Source organism: Oreochromis niloticus, linkage group LG3, assembly GCF_001858045.2.
Source record: "Oreochromis niloticus isolate F11D_XX linkage group LG3, O_niloticus_UMD_NMBU, whole genome shotgun sequence".
NCBI classification, from domain to species: Eukaryota; Metazoa; Chordata; class Actinopteri; order Cichliformes; family Cichlidae; genus Oreochromis; species Oreochromis niloticus.
This window is the reverse complement of record NC_031967.2, coordinates 23,430,142-23,448,628: the sequence shown is the minus strand read 5'-3', so window position 1 is coordinate 23,448,628 and position 18,487 is coordinate 23,430,142. Positions and strand designations below refer to the sequence as shown.

At 38.7% G+C, this 18,487-nt stretch overlaps 1 protein-coding gene across 1 annotated transcript; it reads right to left on the bottom strand.

Moving 5' to 3' along the window:
* Positions 1–1,597: 1,597 nt before the first annotated feature.
* Positions 1,598–12,291, bottom strand: LOC100710149 (up-regulator of cell proliferation-like). The gene is made up of 5 exons (XM_025904738.1): positions 12,189–12,291; positions 6,701–6,763; positions 6,496–6,601; positions 6,124–6,381; positions 1,598–6,030 (listed from the first exon to the last, which is right to left on the bottom strand). Exons 2-5 carry the CDS (start codon positions 6,725–6,727, stop codon positions 1,598–1,600), a joined length of 4,824 nt encoding a protein of 1,607 aa, XP_025760523.1. The 5' UTR covers positions 6,728–6,763; positions 12,189–12,291.
* Positions 12,292–18,487: the final 6,196 nt, after the last annotated feature.

Below are 18,487 nucleotides of genomic sequence, written 5' to 3'. Positions count from 1 at the left end.
CCACAGGATTTCAGATAAGCAAGAACAAAACCCATTACTCCATACGGATTGTTCTTTGGAGGAACTCAAACTCGCAATATCCTCTTCATCAGGAGTCAGGTCTGATGAGACTACTCATTTTATTTTATTTTTGCTTTTATTTTCAAAAAAGCGCTTTTCTCTGTTAATCTTCTCTGTTAATTTTATTTGTTGTTTACATTGGTTTATTGCACCATTGTAACACTGTAATAAACCTGCCAGCTGTTCAACATTCAATTCTCTCAAATTTATTTTACTCCTCTCGAATCTAGTCTATAAGCCCAGCCTAACTATACTTAGCAGGTGTTACATAATGAAATATGATTATTTTAAAAAGTTGCATTATTCAGACTCGTAAAAACACTACATAATAATAGATAAAAATATAACATAAAAACTCTCTTTTTTTAAGACTAAAAATATGTAAGCTGTTCCAGAGACAGTCACATGGACTATATCCAAAATTTTGTGAAAAGTTCAAACCCATGAAAGACACGGTTTACCCACTTCCTTTGTTAGAGAACAGGGAGAATGAATTTTCACATAATTTTCCTTATTTAATAAGAAACTAATTATAAAACAGATGATGAAACATACGAGATGTCAAGAAAAATACATGTATTTTTTCCCCCAGATTTATTGATCTGATGTCACTGCAATTTACAAAACACAATAGAAAGTCTCATTATGATAACACACCCAACCAGAGACATTAAAACACTGAATATACTGTGTGCTTACACAAAAAAGGCATATAGCTCATCAGGATCAATTCACAACCTGGTCTACCTTCTCCCTGTGTATAAACCTATCGTACACAGGGAACCATGCTGTGAAAAGATGGTGAGACTGAAGTGGGCTCTGAGATGGTGGATTGAATTACAGACTACAATTTATTTTTTGTAGATAACACACAGTTTGATCTAAAGTTTGCTATTTGAGTAAGTGTAAAGATTCAACATAAGACTCCTCAAAGAAACACAAATTATTTATAAAGTCTGAGTCTCTTTTTTTTTTTACTTTGTTATTGGAAAAAAGAAGAAAACTGACTTATCCATAATAGAAATGTTAATATATCAATTACCAAAAAAAAAAAAGAGAAGAAAAACAACACACACAAAACACATATTATATTTGATAGATTATTTTTCATTAATTCAGTTAAATTGAACTCAGGGGAAGAGTTCCACACTGGTACATTTTCTGTGTACTAACCCTAACCCTTGTCTCAGAAAATATTGAGACATTTTCTTTAATATTACAAAAAACACATCTGCGATATCTTCTGTACAGCAGAAGGAAATGAGGAGCAATACCAGTAGTTACTTGTATGCATCGTCAAGACTTTTTTCTGCCTCATCTTTATCGATTAGATACCAAAATAATGGGATGTCAGCACGTTCTGCTTTATATTCTACAGCAAAGTCCCTGTTGTATTTTGTCATTATATATTTCCAGTAGTCTGATGCTTCGAGACTCTTATCTGGCTGAATAGCCCAGTCCTTATAAATTTTCTTGTATTTCTTATAAGGGTGCCATTCATTGTTTGTATGACTGCAACGAAATCTGTTGTCACTGATCACTGAGGATGAGCATATGTCAGTGACAAGTCGCTCTGTCCACTCCACCTGTATCTACCCAGACCTTCTGGTCTATGCAGTGAAGCAAAGTGCTCAGTGTGGGCTTTTCCTCCTGCATCACAGGGAGCTTTGCAGAATGGACACTGTTTGCCACAACCAATCAATTTGTTGAAAAGTTCATTCTGTGGATTCACATGGAGATGTTGTAGTTTCATTTCAAAGGTAGATTCTTTAAACTTGTTTCTAAGAGTTTCTGTCATGTCACTCACAGAGACTCTGAGACAGTCAGCAAACTGTTCCTTGTCAGCATTGTTCAGTATCATGAAAGCACCAAGAGCATCCTGGGAAATGACCAGTTTATCTCCAAGTTCTTTGCAAATATCTTTAACAAAAGCCTTGAAGTCATCACTCTTTCTGGTTTTTGCCTTGATGATGGCAGAATTTATGCTGTCAATACATGACAGCAGATGTCGGTTCTCAAACTCAAAAACTGTCGACTCATTTGAGAAGCGCTTCTTTATTTGTTTGAGTATCCATGTTTTTACATACTTCTCATATGAGCGAATGTAGCTCACATAATTTTGAAAATCCTCCTTGGAGAGCAAATCCAGTAAAATTGAATACTGGAAGGACATTCTTGTGCTGAACTGCTCGAGTTTCCTCATTTCATCAATGATATCAGGACCCAGGGAGCGATTAACAAAGTCTTCAACAGCAGGCTTCAAACATCGTTTTGTGAATTCTTCTGCCTTCTTCTGACACTGGTCTCGTTCATGAAACACATCTTTGAAATCCTCATGAAACTTTTCCTTGTTTTTAAGCAGACATCTGTACGGATCATTTTCTTCTATGAAATCTTTGTGCATTTTCTGAAACTTTCTGGCTGCGAATCCACAGATGTGCTGTTTTAGAGAAACTTCAAACTCGATGTTTATCGTAACATCTTGATGGTTTTTTAGCTTCTCATCAGTCATGCGGAGGATCTCATGGATGTAAGTGTCATGGTAATCGTTTCTTCTTTTCACTTGTTCATTCACAAGGTCAGTGCAAGCAGCTATGATGCTGTCAGACAGATCTTTTATGTGATCCTGACCAGTAAACCACTTTTTTGTTTTATGTTTAACTTTGCCGAAAAATCCTTCAGCTGTATATTTGAATGACTCGTTTCCACAATCTTGCAGACTCCTTTGAGTTAACTCATTTGCACGCCCCCCCCTGTGTTTCAGATTTTCTCTCAGACAGTGGGACACTCTGTCTTTGACATTTGAGGTTTTTTGTTGAGAGAAAGACGGTTTTTCTAAAGTTTCCTTCCACATTTTCTCAAACTCTTTGTCCAACTCATTGTCTGTCATTTGGATGTTTTTCTTTCGACATTTATCAATTAATGCACGCACAGCTTTTTCAATCTCTTTTGTATGATTGTTTTTGATTTGATCTATTTCTGTCATTCCCTGTCTGATTTCTGCTGCTGCTTCAAGCTGATACTTTACACCAGTTTCTATTTCACGACGAAGGATCTTTGCACTGTTTGAGAATTCCTCTTTGTATCCTTCAACCAGATACACATGACCCTCTGTTTGCTTGAAATATTGTGCCAGATTGTCCAGAATCTTGGTCTCCCATGTAGACAGCACTGTGGAGGCGTCACTTTTCAAAGATCCGAGAAATTCTCTCATGTCACATGTTTCAGATTTTGCTGCAATGGTTCCAAAATTGTGAATTTTAGTCTCTGCGTTTCTTACCCAGGTGTACATTTCTTTTCTGAACTCCCACTCCCATTTGTTAAATTGTGTGCAGAGCTTCATGTATGCATCAGCTACGAGGCTGTTTCTGAAGCTGAAGATGAAGTTTTCGTGCTTTACTGCATCCCACAGACTTTTCACCCACTCTTTAAACTCCATGATATTATTAGCAGATGACTCACAGTTTCTCAGTAGTTGGATGATGTGTTTCTTGAGCTCATATACAGCCTCACTGTATCCTGCATTAACTGGTGCCATTGGTGGGTTTCCATTCCACAGTCCAGGAATGTACCAGTTCCCAGTGTCTGGACTGTACTCCATCACATCAGTGAAGCTCTTGTTCTCCTCTTTCTTTTCCATTTTGGCTGCTGCCTGAGTCATCTCATTCAACTGATCCAGGAGCAGTTTCCTGTCTCGTAAGTTCTTGTCATGGGCTGAAACATCCGACACATTCTGGTGAACAAACTGACATTTAGGCTTTTTGCCCACCTCCTTCATCCTGAGAAAAGCATGCACAACTATTTGTAGGATGTCTTTCATTTCAATTAAATTCTCCATTGCAATGTTGACTATGGTGACATCACTCAGCCCAACAACAAGTGTTGCAAGCTCATTGTCGTGCTCATAGCTGTTGTCCAGTTGTGCAAGTTCTGGTGACTTTAAGCCCTCAGTGTCAATGATCACCAAGAAGTCACAGTTTAGGACGTTTTTCATGTCTTCATTGATTTTGATGAGCAACATAAAGGCACCTCGAGTACATCGACCACTGCTGACTGCAAACTGCACTCCAAACATGGTGTTAAGGAGAGTGGACTTTCCTGTGCTCTGAACTCCAAGAACTGTGACTACTCGTATCTTTCCCTTATTTCGCTTTGTCTTTGGAGACACCAGGTCACTGAGCTGAGAGAGAACATCACTCACCCATCTGAGAGGGATGTTGGATGCATCTCCATCTACAAGCTCAAGAGGAAATCCATCAAGCAACAACTCTGCACACAGTTTGGGCAGATGCTGCAATTGTTGACGGGATCTGTTTGTTTTTGGGAGAGACAGTGAAGATTCATAGATCTGACCCATTTCACGGAAGAAGTGTTCAGTCCCCAGTGAGCTGCTGGAAATCTGTTTGTCAATTTCTTTGATCTCCTCTTTGTTCTCGGAGTTCTTGCATTTTTCTTTATATTTCTCCCTGAGTTCACACAGTCTTACACGAGACACATTATCGAGGTTCATTCGCATCCATTTCAGGAAATAAAACCTCTCTGTTCCTGGGTTTGATATCCCTGTGATGAAGTTTGTCATAGCTGTTGACATCTCATAAGAGTTCTGCTTTTTCCGCAGTTCTTCTTTCTGTTTCTGAAGATCACTTTTGTAATGTTCTACATTTTTAGACTCAACATGTCGAAGTCGAAACTCTTCCTTCTCTAAGCATGTCAATGTTTCCCAAATTTGGCCTTGTCGGGGAAGCTCATCTTCTTTGTATTTATGGATGTCTTGAATTTCTTCAGTGATGGTTTTTGCATTTTTCTTTGCAGTCTGGCACTCTGGAGCATCTTCATCAACCAGGATTCCCAGTTCATGGGCAACATCCACCATCTTCTCTATTTTCATCTTCAGCTCTAATTTCTCAACCACATTTCTGACAGTTTTCCTCAAATCTTTTACAAAGTTTGCATCATTTTTCTGCTTTCTCTTTAAAATGATGTTATTTTCAGTTAGATCCAACTCAGTTGCTACTTTTTCCAAAGCATCTAAGTTGAAGCGCTTGCTCTCATAGTTACCCACCAAGAAGATCTGTGCTTTTTTGTTCTGGCTTTTAAGCAGATTGATCACAGACTCATAATCAGAATCCAAATAGTCAAAGAAAACAAAAACTGCTGCAGATGTCTGACACAAAAAGGAGTATTGTGTTTCAAATGAAGCAATGTCTCCGCGGAGGTTAGCTACAGCCACTGGCTGACTGAAAATATCAATGTTTGTGTTTCCACCAGGAAGATACCAAGTAATTTCAGTCAGTCCGTTGGAAATTATTCTTGGACTGTCACCACACTCCATGTTGTAGTGAACAAAGGTGTCGTGGTACTGCTGAGAATTGCTCAGAACCTTATTGAGAATCTCTGACTTGGACAAGGAGCACTCACCCAGTCTGACAAAAGAGACCATTGGAAGTTCAGAGAGAACGATTCTTTCTTCAATGAAGCCCTTTGACTGTGAAAGAGACTGAGGTCTGTACTTTTTAACAATGTCTCTCATGGCCCACAGCATGAGTGTGCACTGTCCTGTGTCACAATTAGGAAGCAGCAGAGGGACAGAGAACTGACACATGGACATTTTTAGTGCCATTTCCTGCTGTAGAAAACCATCAGAACACAGAAAGAGAGCAGTGATTATGTCGAGGGGGTTCACTGTGTCCTCTGTGTTTGGACTGCTGACCAAATTTTTAAGATTTAACTTTTTAGTTCCTGATGTATCATCACTGGTTGAATCACACTCTGATGTACATTTCACATTCCTAGCAGTGACATTAAACATCATTACTTTCTTCAGAAAATACCATGGAAGGTCTGATTTACACTTAGCAGATTCATCAGTGATGGTCTCCTTATTTATCCCAAGTATTCTCCTGAGTGATAGCTTCTTTGTGTAGCTCTTCTTCAAGCCCAGTTTTTTCAAAAAGATTTGCAGGTGTTTCACTGTGGATGTGAGATTTAAAAGTTATTACATTCTGTTTTTATTTACAACTTAACCAGTATGCCATCGTTTTTGTAATTGGTGTTAACGTTTACCTGTGTGCGTTAAGGTAACTAAGGACTGACTTTTAATTTCATCCTTCATGTCTTCAGGAGTCTGGCTGGACTTTTCTTCCTCTGGTTTCAGGTAGTCGGGCTCCGAGCTGTCCATGTCTGTAAACTCTTGCTGTGTTTCCTCCTGTCTGCATGTAATCACTGTGTAGTTCTCGCTGTCACCAGCAGGAGGGTCCAAATGTTGAGACACTAACTCACTGCTGATATTAAACACTGTTGTCTTTACATGACGACAAGGAACTGTGGGGATAATGATAGTAATATTGATAATATTAATAATGTGCTTACGTACAGACTTCACATCATATCGTGTTTTTCTGTTGTAGCAGTAAAAAGCATAAAGCTGACTTTTACCTCCTGTAATAATCTGCTGACAGTCATCCCAGCAGATAGAACATGGTGCGGATGCATGTACTTCCTCACAGTATAGCTCAACAACTAAGTCTTCATCACTGTTTTCCTTTTTTACAAATGATGATAAAAAGAGAAAAAAAATGAAAATATATTATTGCAAACACAACATCTCCAAAGAACAATATTTCAGTTTCATATATTTTACCTCCATTGTTGATACAGAATCTGTCATCCAACATTTGCTCCAGGTTATTCAGCCAGTTTCTCCCTGAAAGTAATGAGAGGAAAATATTTAACTATTTATGCTCCAAAGACTATTTTATGGTTGGCATTTTGAAAAAAATGCAAACTCCCTACCTCTCCCCTTAATCTCACAAACAATTTGAGCACTTAAAAAAAAACATTCATACATTCTCTTCTGCTTATCCTTTTCAGCGTCACAGGGGGGCTGGAGCCGATTCCAGCTGTCTTAGGGCAAGAGGCAGCGTACACCCTGGATAGGTTGTCAGTCTGTTGCAGGGCTAACAATCACATTCCTACCTATAGGCAATTTAGAGTTACCAATTAACCTAATCCCATTAACTTCATGTCCATGTGGGAGGAAGCCAGAGTACCCGGAGAGAACCCACGCACCCACTCAATTTTGTAATCTTGTCATCTGATCTGTGGCCATATGTTCTGCATGCTTAGTTGAAGAGCTGAGGTGAGCTGTCAGCTGATCACCACCTGATGGTGAGTTGGATCAGGCGGTGGGGACGACACCTGACAGACCTGGCAATCCTAAACATATTAGGATGGTGTAATGGGAATGCCTGACAGAGGCCCCACTCTTTAAGATCTTCAACTCTCACTTCCAGCAGAACTATTGATGGAGGCTGGGGACAAGCAGAATGTGGTTCGGCTAGTAGCTGACACAAAAACTCATCTATTTTCTGCTCCTGCACTACTGGCAGTGAAATTGTTGTACTATTGCTGTAAATCACTTCCTTTCGATTCTTTAGGCAGTGTAGTGCAGCAGGGATTCTGACCACTCCTCTTCAGAGGTCGGTAGTAACAAGTTACATTAACACTGTACGTTTTGGAAAAAAAATGTACTTCTAAAACTTTTATTTGAGTACATTTTTGAAGAAGAAATGCTACTTTTACTCCGCTAAATTTGACTTGTTACTTTTTCTACATAATTAATTTCACACATTAGATAATAATGGATCATGCCGCCAGTGGAATTACCCTTAACTCTTTCACCAATAAGATGTAGCCATGCAGTCACATGACCAGTTTATAAACTGTGGCGGGCAGAGCGGCCCAAGCCTTTCAAACTAGCGGACACAGAAAATAGAAACATGAAAACATGAGAGAGGCAACTGTCTGGTTCGAGCCCCCGGCTCCGACAGTCTCGGCCGTTGTGTCCTTGGGCAAGACACTTGATCCGTTGCCTACTGGTGGTGGTCAGAGGGCACAGTGGCGCCAGTGTCCGGCAGCCTCGCCTCTGTCAGTGCTCCCCAGGGCGGCTGTGGCTACAATGTAGCTTGCCATCACCAGTGTGTGAATGGGTGGATGACTGAATGAGTAAAGCGCTTTGGGGTCCTTAGGGACTAGTAAAACTCTTTACAAATACAGGCCATTTTCATTAGTAATTAAGCCATTTTTATATTTTTTTTTCTCAACATGTGACTTTTTGTCCTGACTCCTCCTTCAGTGAACTACAGTTATGAGGTGTAGAAGTTTATAACTAAGAAGAAAGGCTAAAAAAATGTTTTTGAATGAGAATATGTTGGCTAGCACTGCTTAGCCTTGCATACATTCTTATTTTGAACTTAATCTGGAATTCATCGCAAACTGTTTGTGCAGGATATGTATGACAAGATTTTGTTTTTCAACAAGAGTTAGTAAAAAATATCTCCAGCGTGATAAAATATTCATGCCAAACATCCGCAGCTTGGCAGTCTATACAGCACTATAATGCCCAGACCTAATTCTTTTGAAAACCGTATATGTTTCCACAGGTCTAAACTTCTTCAGATATCACCTAGACACAGAGCTGGATGAGGCCAGCACAAACAGCGGCCTAACCGACGAAGATGATTGCTTTAGATCCATGGAGTTAGGAAAACCAGAAGCAGGGGAGCTGGAGAGGTATCTTTCATGTCTGTTCACTGGAGGTATGGATCTATTGCATAATCAGTACAGCTCTTCCTGCATCTGGAGCTTGTGAAGGACTTTTTAGTCAGGCAGGACTCCTGTTCACTGCTAAACAATTACAGCCTTGTATGTACATATGTTGAAGTTGCCTTGCTCTAATGTTTTCTCTGAGGCTGCTGTGCCATTTGGAGTAAAGCTGAATATAAAGTATACAGCACATCTTGTCACTGGAAATGGTTTGCACTGTTCATATATTTATATAATTTACTGTAGGTACAGTGGTCCCTCGCAATATTGCGATTCACCTTTTGCGGCCTCGCTGTCGCAGATTTTTTGTGTGCAATTTTTCAAGGTTTTTTTTTGGGGGGGGGGGGTTTGCACAGCGCATTGTGTTCTGCGTCCTGATTGGCTGTAGACCATTGTCAATCAATCTCGTGCTCCGTGCCTCCTGTACAATACAGAATGCGTTCAGCTGGTCAAATTGACATAAATCTCAAGTGCTAGCAGTGTGACTCTGAAGCCTGTACTGTATATTTGTAAGTTTTCTCCCCAACAAACACAACAATGTCGATGAAACGTTTTGCACCACCAAAGGCAACCATGGGTGCCTTTGGTGTCATTCCATAATACTCAACGAAGGTTTGAACTGTGTTCATGCCTGTCTGAGAAAAGTGCATAAAGTGTATACTGAGGCTTCAAACATCTTTTTACAGCCGTAAAACATCTATAAAAATTATAAAAAGTAAAGTTGGCTACTTCATAGATTTCACCTATCACGGGATATTTTTAGAATTTAACTCTCATGATAAATGAGGGACCACTGTATTAGTTAAAAAAGCTTTATGTTGTGAAATACTGAAATCTGGAAATTAGAAGTGGTGTGCCTTATTTTGTTAATGTTTTTATATTCTATTTGAGAATACTAAAATTTGTGTATTTATTTATTTATTTTTGCTTGTCTGTTAAGCATTTATTTTTTTTTAAAGTAAAAAAAATTAATCAGACATTAACAACCAGTTACTCAGTACCTGAGTAGTCTTTTCACCAACTATGTTTTTACTCTTACTTCAGTAATTTTTTGGATGACTACTTTTCACTTTTACTTGAGTAAGTAAAAGTAAGTAATGCTACTCTTACTTGAGTACAATTTTTGGATACTCGACCCACCTCCTCTTATAATGTTAGATGAACACTTTCATGTTCGCTCAAAATCATGTGACCTTTTGTAAAGGTGTTTAGTGCCTCATTTCCTTTCATTCTGTAAGGCATCCTAGTGGACCTTAGGTACTGTACAAACTGTTAGATGAATACTTTGAATTAGGGCTGGGCCATATCATACCGTTCACAGTAATACCGGTATAATGTCGGGCAACGATAAGAAAATGAAATATCGCGATAGAATATGGGTAAAACGCGCATGCGCAGTGCCTATGTTTTCATACGCACATGGCGGTGACGCAGAATGAGAAGAGCGAAAGCAGATCGTTGAATGAAACGGATGAACCAGAATTGGTTTGTAAAAATGCTGCAACTTCAGTGGTGTGGAACTGGTTTAGCTTTCGTCCGTCAGATACACAACAAAGCACTATTTTTGGTAGCGCATGCTAGCGGGCCGTCGTTATTACCCTGTTTTTTAGAAAATACGGCACATTTAAAATCAATCCTTTGATTTTTCTGAAAATCGACAGTGCCCCTTATAATCCCGTGTGCCTTATGTATGAATTCTGGTTGTGTTTACTGACCTCGAAACTATTTTATGTGGCACACGGCGCTCGAAAATCTGTCAAATGTTTTAGTACGACTTTGCTAAGCTACGAACCCGCACCGCTTGATGGATTGTCGGAGCATCACGGCTATCGTAGGCAGAAGCCTCGCGGAGTGATACGTACTGTGCTTCAACATAATATTACCGTATTGTGTGTGTATAACCTCTGTTTAAGTTTTGTGGATATTATACATGGTTATGCTGAGGATATGTCGGCCAATTTCCACTGGAAATGCCTTTTGGTTAAACTGTCAGCAAGGAATTTGCATTTGCACTGTTAAATTTTTACATAACTTTAACGCACATAAAAAACAGCTGCTTGTTTAAGTGAAAATAAATTGATGGGGTTTTTATTTGCACTAATAAAGTTGTGTTGTAAAGTATTTTGTCTAGTGTCAATTATATCGTCAGTTATATCGTTATCCCAAATTTTCCAAATGTATATCATGATAAATATTTTTGGTCATATCGCCCTGCTCTACTTTGAATTTTACTCAGGTTTATGTGATTTCTTGCACATCTTTTACAATAATTTGCCTCAGATGATTTAGTGCACAAATGTTTTCTGCAGATTAAAGACATTTTTTCAAAAAGTGAAAGCTGAAGCCATGAAACAGGGTAGAACTGTTTAAGCAAAAAATGAAAACACATACAAAGGTTATTATATTCAACTAAAACTAAACTTAAAAACTAAAACTAGATGTGAAAAAAAAATATATACTTTTTAACAACCTAGTTTTTAAAACTGTTGTTCGGAGCCGTGGATCTGGAAATAAATCTACCGAGCCCGACTCTTACTTGAAAATGAAAAACTATGCTTTCAATATGAACATATAGAAATATGTCTCATGAGGTTCGCATACGGCTACGATATGATCCACAAGCAATGCTTTGTATGCATTTGTTTCACACTGAAAGTTGAATGCAGAAGGTGGAAGCATTAAATATGCCTCGAAACTGCACGTGGCACATGCAACATGATCTATACATGTCAGGCGATTCGTCCATACGTATTTAAGGTTTTGTGAGTGTGCGAGAGAAATGTTACAGGTAGTTTTAGACATTTGTACAAACAGAAAGGTTATTGAAAGTCAAAATGGTCAGATTCATGAAGCTTAAACTTTTTAAATTACATTCGGATTGCTTGGTATTTTTTGTATATTGAAGCATGTCTGAGTCCTCAACGGTTTCACATAAATCATTGTACACATTTGAAAAGCTCAGTTTAAGCTTGTGGATCATACTGTATGAATTTGTATTTAAAAGTAGGCCAGCACGTGACATCTCAGCTCTGCTTTTCAAATTGTTCGTTAAACAGCTCTTAAAAAGTAAAAAAGCTCTTCTCCTTATTAAGACTTCTTATTATTCTTGTATTAAGTATATGTATTGTCCTTTCTGAATTGCATCATTTCTTACTCCCATCTGCACCACACAAACCACAGATACACATATGCACATGTAGGTCTTTTTCTTCCAGTGTTCGGTCAGAGGGTCTGAAATGGCACTTTTGATGTTGAAGGTTCATGTATGCACGCCCGATCTAGACAGTGATAACCACATTATAATATCTGGCCCACTATACCAAACTTTGTGACCTGTTATCAGTCTACAGCAATCCAAAAATGCACCTATTGTAGTTTTATCACCACAGTGTGTTAGACTGTGTGCTGATGCATCAGATAACTATGTATTGTTTTTATCTGAGAAAACATTAAGGTGTAATCATAACCCATAAATCAGACTTTACGGCCACAAAGAATGAAAGAAAAAGCATTAAACAACCTACCGTTACAGAAGAGATCTGCCTGTTTAACCTTTTCTGCTTCTGCACTACTAGCAGTAAGATTTGTTTTCCTGTTTCTGCAGATAAGTCACTTCCTGTAGTGCAGAGGGGATTCTGAACCCCCCCCTTTATATGGTTAGATGAACATTTCATTTTACCCTGGATCATGCGACTTCCTGTAAAGTGCTTTAGTGCCTCACTTACTTTCATTCAGTAAGGCAGTGTAGTGCAGAGGGGATTCTAACTGCCTCTTCAATAAAGAACTACTATAACTTTATGTTCCACACAAATGTGTGTAGGGTTTTTTGTAAGAGAGAAGGCAAATAGCTCCAGTTATAGGTTTTCACAATTTATTATCAAAATGGTTAGGATTTCTAATTTTTTTACATGGCACCATGGACCTCGTCTCTGGTTCAGAGACAAAAGGCTGCCGTGTCTCTGCTCACTCAGGAGACACAAACAAACAAACAGCATCACAACAGGCAGCAAATTATTATCTGTGATAAACAGGATTTAAGGGGATTGGTCAAAAGTTGGAGAAGAGCCACAGTTCTCCTTATTTGTCTGAGATCCAGCACTTTGGCTCATGTTTCTTTTTCTGTAGCTTTCTTGGTATATCTTTATGTGGAGATGCTCCCGTTACCATGAAAACCACCTCTTGTCTTCCTGTCAGGCCTGTAGAGTTAGAAGGGGGGTATAGTGTGTACTATCTCCTAACACCTGATTTATGGCCTTGGCTAACTTCCACAGAGAAGAATGCTTCTCTCTGTTTATGTCTGTTAGTATCAGAGTAACATTCCCCCTCCAAAACATCCTCACAGTACACTGTGTGTAGCAAAGTATAAAACACACATATGTGATGCTAATTATGAGGTATTAGCTTTGCAGATAAAAATAATTTGCAACACATGCAAACACAAAAATACTGCTGCTCAACTGTGTGATGTGCTTCAAAGGTTTAGTTTAAACAGTGTGCAGTAAGACTACAATTACTGTTTCTGTGTGGCCTGACCTACTTTCTTCTTAGCGGGGTAAGGTTAAGGTTTTAGTTTTTGAGGTGTTTAGTTTTTGTGGTGTATAGAGGTTGAAGTGTCTCTAAACTGTGTGCTCTAAAATAATTTGGAAGAAATGCTACTATGTTTTCCTTATACGCACTCTTAGCTTGGTCTAGGACTGTGTCAGTGACTGCAATTAAGGTTCATAAACTCATTTTTGTGTGATAGTTACTTAGAGACAGATTATACATATTAATGTGTTGGCTTACCAGGACATTTGCACTTGTGGTAACCACCTTTTTTTCCTTGTTACTGGAAATTTAAAATGGGTAAGTTTAATGAAACTGCAAATATGTAGCATCTTTTTTGCTATGCTAAAGCCCAACCAGTGGCCATTCCAGTGGACGAAAAAATGTATGTAATGAATGTAATTATGACACTGGAGGAATGGAGACATTCGCTGGAGGATGCTGAGGAACCTTTTGTTATTTGGACAAAACTTTAAAAACCATTTAGTGCAAAACTGTTTTCTGCAGATTAAAGTGAGTTTGTTAGAAAGTAAATGGTTGAAGGAATGAAATTAAGTGTATAACAGCTAGATTATCTTGAAAATTGTAAATAAAAATACAAACAAGGGCAAATGTGAGAATAATAATAACTTTTTATATCCTACACACATACAATCTCACACACACACACACACACACACACACACAAACATACAGACAGACCTGGTGCTCTCTTAGGTGGACAAATTCCGTTTTACAGTTATAATCCTTTAAAATTGTCTAACATTTGCAGAGACAGAAGAAGCAACTATTGCTTTTAATTCTCTTTAGTTTCATTTAGTTTACAGATTGGATTTCTTGTTTCAGTTTAGTTTGTATTGTTTGAAAATATCATCCAATTTTTTTCTGCTTCTGTTCAAATAGCAGTGAGATTTTTTTCCGGTTTCCTACTACATATAACAGGAAAACCCCTTCGATACGATTAGAGGAACACTTTCATTTTCACTCAGCATCTTTACATGTGATTTTTGTAAAGGTTTTTAGTGCCGTTCAATATGTATTTACATGTAAATCTGTTAATAGTGTCTGTTTAAATGCTTTCCTGTGGTTATTTTCAGTAAAAAAAAAAGTCAGTGTAATGCAGGGGGGATTCTGGCCTCACCCTTTTCATACCGTTAGATCTACACTTTCACTTTTACTCAGGCTCATGGGACTTCCTGTAGAGTTTGTGAGAGCAAACTGCCTCAGATGATTTACTGCACAAATGTTTTCTGCAGATTAAAGAAAATCTGTATATTGAAATTAATAAATAAAATTCTGAGTCATAATCAAATGCAAATATGAGAATGCAACACAGGAAACCCTTGTTTGTTACAAGTTTATAAGCCTGCAATGTACCTGATGTAAATATGGTGCACATTGTTAAAGTTTTTCTTTATTCCTGCTGGTATTATTTACCACAATATCAGGCTATACAAATTTTAAACAAATTGTCAGGTGAGCTTGCAATAAAAGTCTGTGTGAAGCATCTGTCATTGTCCCTGGGTCTGGCATACAGGGTTGTGAGGATTTATTTATTTGTTTTTTTAAGCTGGTGATTTGTTTTTGTTTTGTGTCTTAGTTTGTCTTTTTTGTAAGATTTCTATTTTCCAGTCTGTTTGGATTCTAAGTTCATCTTCTCTGATTATGTTCTAGTTGAGGCCATGTATCTTTGTGCCTTAGCTTTGTTGCATTTCATTATTTTCAGTTATTCCTTTCTGTTTCCCTGTGTCCTTTCTTCTTTTGTGTTTACCCTTCTATCTTTTTCTCAAGTTGGGGTTTCTGTTCTTGTGTTCATTCTCGTCCTTCTTTTATCTTGGTATCTGTTCTTCCCTATGTTTTGTTTCCAGCTTAACATCCTCCTCAGTCATTAGGTTAGTTATCTCTACCTGTTTCCATCCTCTTGTTATCCTGTGTATGATTATATATTGTCTTCATCTTAACTTGCTCTTTGTCACATTCTCCTTCATGGCTGTGTTCCTCCTGTCTTTCCCATGAGGAATAGAAGATTGATTATTTGCTCCTGACTTGCTTTAGTTTGTATTTGGTTAAAGCTGAGCCATAAACTGGTTTTAAGGTTATTTCTTATTTCCTCCTGCAATCCTGCAATTTTGGTCCCACTCCTGCCTGTTGCTGGCATTTCCAACTGGACCATTGTGCAGATACCTGACCAGGTACTGGTTTTTTTGAGGAATTTGCCTATAAACTGACATTCATGATGTTGTTACACCAGTCAGGGTTTACCTCTCCCACTTTTTTAAGTTTCCACCACATCAGACATGTGTAATTACCCTCCTTTAGCGCGAAAACTGGCGGTGTGGTCAAGTTGGGTGCTATAGGAAACAAAAGCTCAGGACAGAACAGTTATCAGGCATGTGTTGCATGTGCAAAGCTAGCGTACATTTAAATTCATCTTGATCCTCTGGGTGGGACTAAAATTTTTATATTCAGAAACTTAAAGTATGTATGTATCAGCAGCAGAATGTACCTGAAAATAAATGTCCATATTGTTTTCAGTTATATTAAGCATTGGAGTATTTTGGATTAGTAGCACTGCTGTGTTTGTTGCATAATATTGCTGTAAATATTTATATGCTGTGTATATTTTGAGGTAAGTTGGTCTATAGTGTTGCATCACATTTTATAAGGATTTATGTGTTTCTGCCCAGTTTGACCCATTTAGCAGAAGTCAACCTGTTTAAGGCTCTGATATCTATTCTGTATGATTTAAAGCAGTTATGATATGGCATGATTTTCTCACCCAATAAAGCAGGGGTGGGGAACTTCACTTTGGCCTCGAGAGCCGGTGTCCTGCAGGTTTTAGATGTGTCCTTGATCCAACACAGCTGATTTAAATGGCTAAATGACCTCCTAAACACGTCTTGAAGTTCTCCAGAGGCCTGGTAATGAACTAATCATTTGATTCAGGTGTGGTGACCCAGGGTGACATCTAAAACCTGCAGGACACCGGCTCTCGAGGCCTGGAGTTGGCCACCACTGATATACAAGGTATATACTAAGACATACTTGTCTTTGAGATGAACATACAAAGTGATAGGAAATATATATAACTGCAACAAACAAAAAAATATAATTTTTCACTTTCATTTATGCCAAAAAAATGCTGTATATGTCCTCTTTGATGAGGTCTAGCAGCTCATCAGCTGTCTCTTTGCCTCTGTCTCCCTGTTGTGGGTGGCTGACTCCCTCATCGCTGTCGTTTTGGCCACCCACTGCTGTGCTTGGCCCTGGAGTGTCTTCAGGGAGAGAGGAAATTAGGACAGGAGGCCTAATGGAAGGCCTCTGTCCTATCACCTCATCCATGAGGGCAAACCAGGGCCAAGTAGCAGCAGTGGGCTTCCCTCTCCTGACCCTGGATACTTGCAATTCTAAAGACAGAGGAAATCAAAAATGCCAGTAGACAAATAAAAACACCACAAGAACTCTTAGTAATTGTACATTTATTAACTTGTGTTCTTAAGAAGTATCTTTTTGATAACACACATACATACTTTGTATTTTTTTTTTAGTTATCCTATTTTTTCTGGGCTACAAGGGGGTGACTTTCCCCTGCAGGCCCATCTTCTCCAGAATTGTCTTGATCACACATAAAAAATAAGAGAAGAGAGAAAACCATGGCAACTATGTTAATCCCTAAGCCCAAAAGTTTTCCCAGCAGATCACCAGAGGAATACCGTCTGGACATCACAGGTTCTTTGCAGCATAAGGGTTAATAAAACCATACTGATATGAATATGATGTGTAAATTGATTTATTCCTGTACTTCCGTGCCACAGTGGCCAAATTCTTCACCCCAGTGAAAAGATGATCATTTTTTCCTCATTTTAACAACATATCACAAAAAGGTTTATTCGAAAAAAATCAAAATTCAAAGGATACATCCAACCCATCCTTGAAATTCGGGGAAAACAGAGACACATTTGTCGCCACATTTGGAGGTTTCTTCGAATTTGAATTCTTTCGTTTGTCTGTAAGTAGATTTCCCTGAACCTGTTCCTGAGTTTCTTGGATGACTGAGCATGCGCGTATGCCGAGGAGTGTAACCAGTGTATGTGGAGAGTATCGGAGTACGGGAGTGGAGCGACTGAGCGAAGGAGTGGAACGTGTGGAGCGAATGGATCAAGGAGCGAGTGTGGAGTGTGTTTTTTCCCTCCCATCTGCCGTGGATCCCGTCCTTCCCCCAACATTGTATATAGTTCACCTGATGTGTTTGTATGTAAAGACTGCTTTGCTTTAAATTCCGAGTCTGTGCGTGAATCTGTTCCGCCAGCCCTGACAGTGACATCAAGCAGGATAACATAACATGTCAAAAAGTGCAAATCATCTCAAACTGGTTTCTTGAACATGTGGCGAGGTGGTTACAAGAGTTATAAATAAAATCAAATATGGCAGCGCCACCTAGGGGGATTTCACCCCCAGGAAATATGTCTGTTCAAAACCAACCAGAAAAGATTACACAGGTTCAAGAATACACTACTGAGGCTGACTGGCTCCAATATTAATATATCTTTAATTAAATGTGTTTGTTAAAATTAAAACACAAAGAAAACACAATAAAAGTGGACTGTGGTGCAGCCAATCCTGTAGCAGTGTCCTAAATTAAATAAAACCACCACACATTGAACTGGATTTACCAGTAGCTGGTAAAGGTGCTGTACAACAAAACTATGGAAGTGTGGAAAACGACAGTTATAGTTGTTGTGATATTTGATCCTCGCAAACTCCAAAAAGGAAACCTGTATGACTCTCTGTAGTGACTGGAGCAAGTCAAATGTGCAAGTAAAAATATCACTGTAAACAACCAGCAAAATGCACGGGCAAGGGATCACTCAAGTTCGGTGACATGGGCACAGTAAGTATAAACAATATCACAAAATAAAACTGTAGATAAAACAAGGCTAGACAAGACAAGACAAAACAGCAGTTCCTCAATGGACGGGCCCAAAGCAGCGACTGCTGCAGGCGTTTCCCTCGGCTTGACTGGACTGAAACAATCACCACTGACCACTAAGCAGAGGCAGGCAGTAATCAAATGCTGGAAATAACAATAGATTTAGCACTTGGCGTCTTTTAATTTGGAGTCAATAGCAAATAATGCAAAATGCTGCTTACACCAGAATTAAGGATGCTATGTCAAACTGCCTGTAGTAGTGCAGCTGCCCTCTCCACAACAGCTGGTATTAAATAAATTAGCCACTCTGCAAACGGGGCTGCAAATAAGCCACTATACTGCTTAAAC

What these genes read in the sequence shown, in the direction of transcription:
- LOC100710149 (XM_025904738.1), bottom strand. Translation starts at nt 6,727, where the DNA reads ATGACAGATTCTGTATCAACAATGGAG. An exon ending in ATTCTGTATCAACAATGGAG is followed by an intron (nt 6,602 to 6,700) that starts GTAAAATATATG and finishes TTTGTAAAAAAG; the next exon opens with GAAAACAGTGATGAAGACTT. An exon ending in TCAGCAGATTATTACAGGAG is followed by an intron (nt 6,382 to 6,495) that starts GTAAAAGTCAGC and finishes TTATCCCCACAG; the next exon opens with TTCCTTGTCGTCATGTAAAG.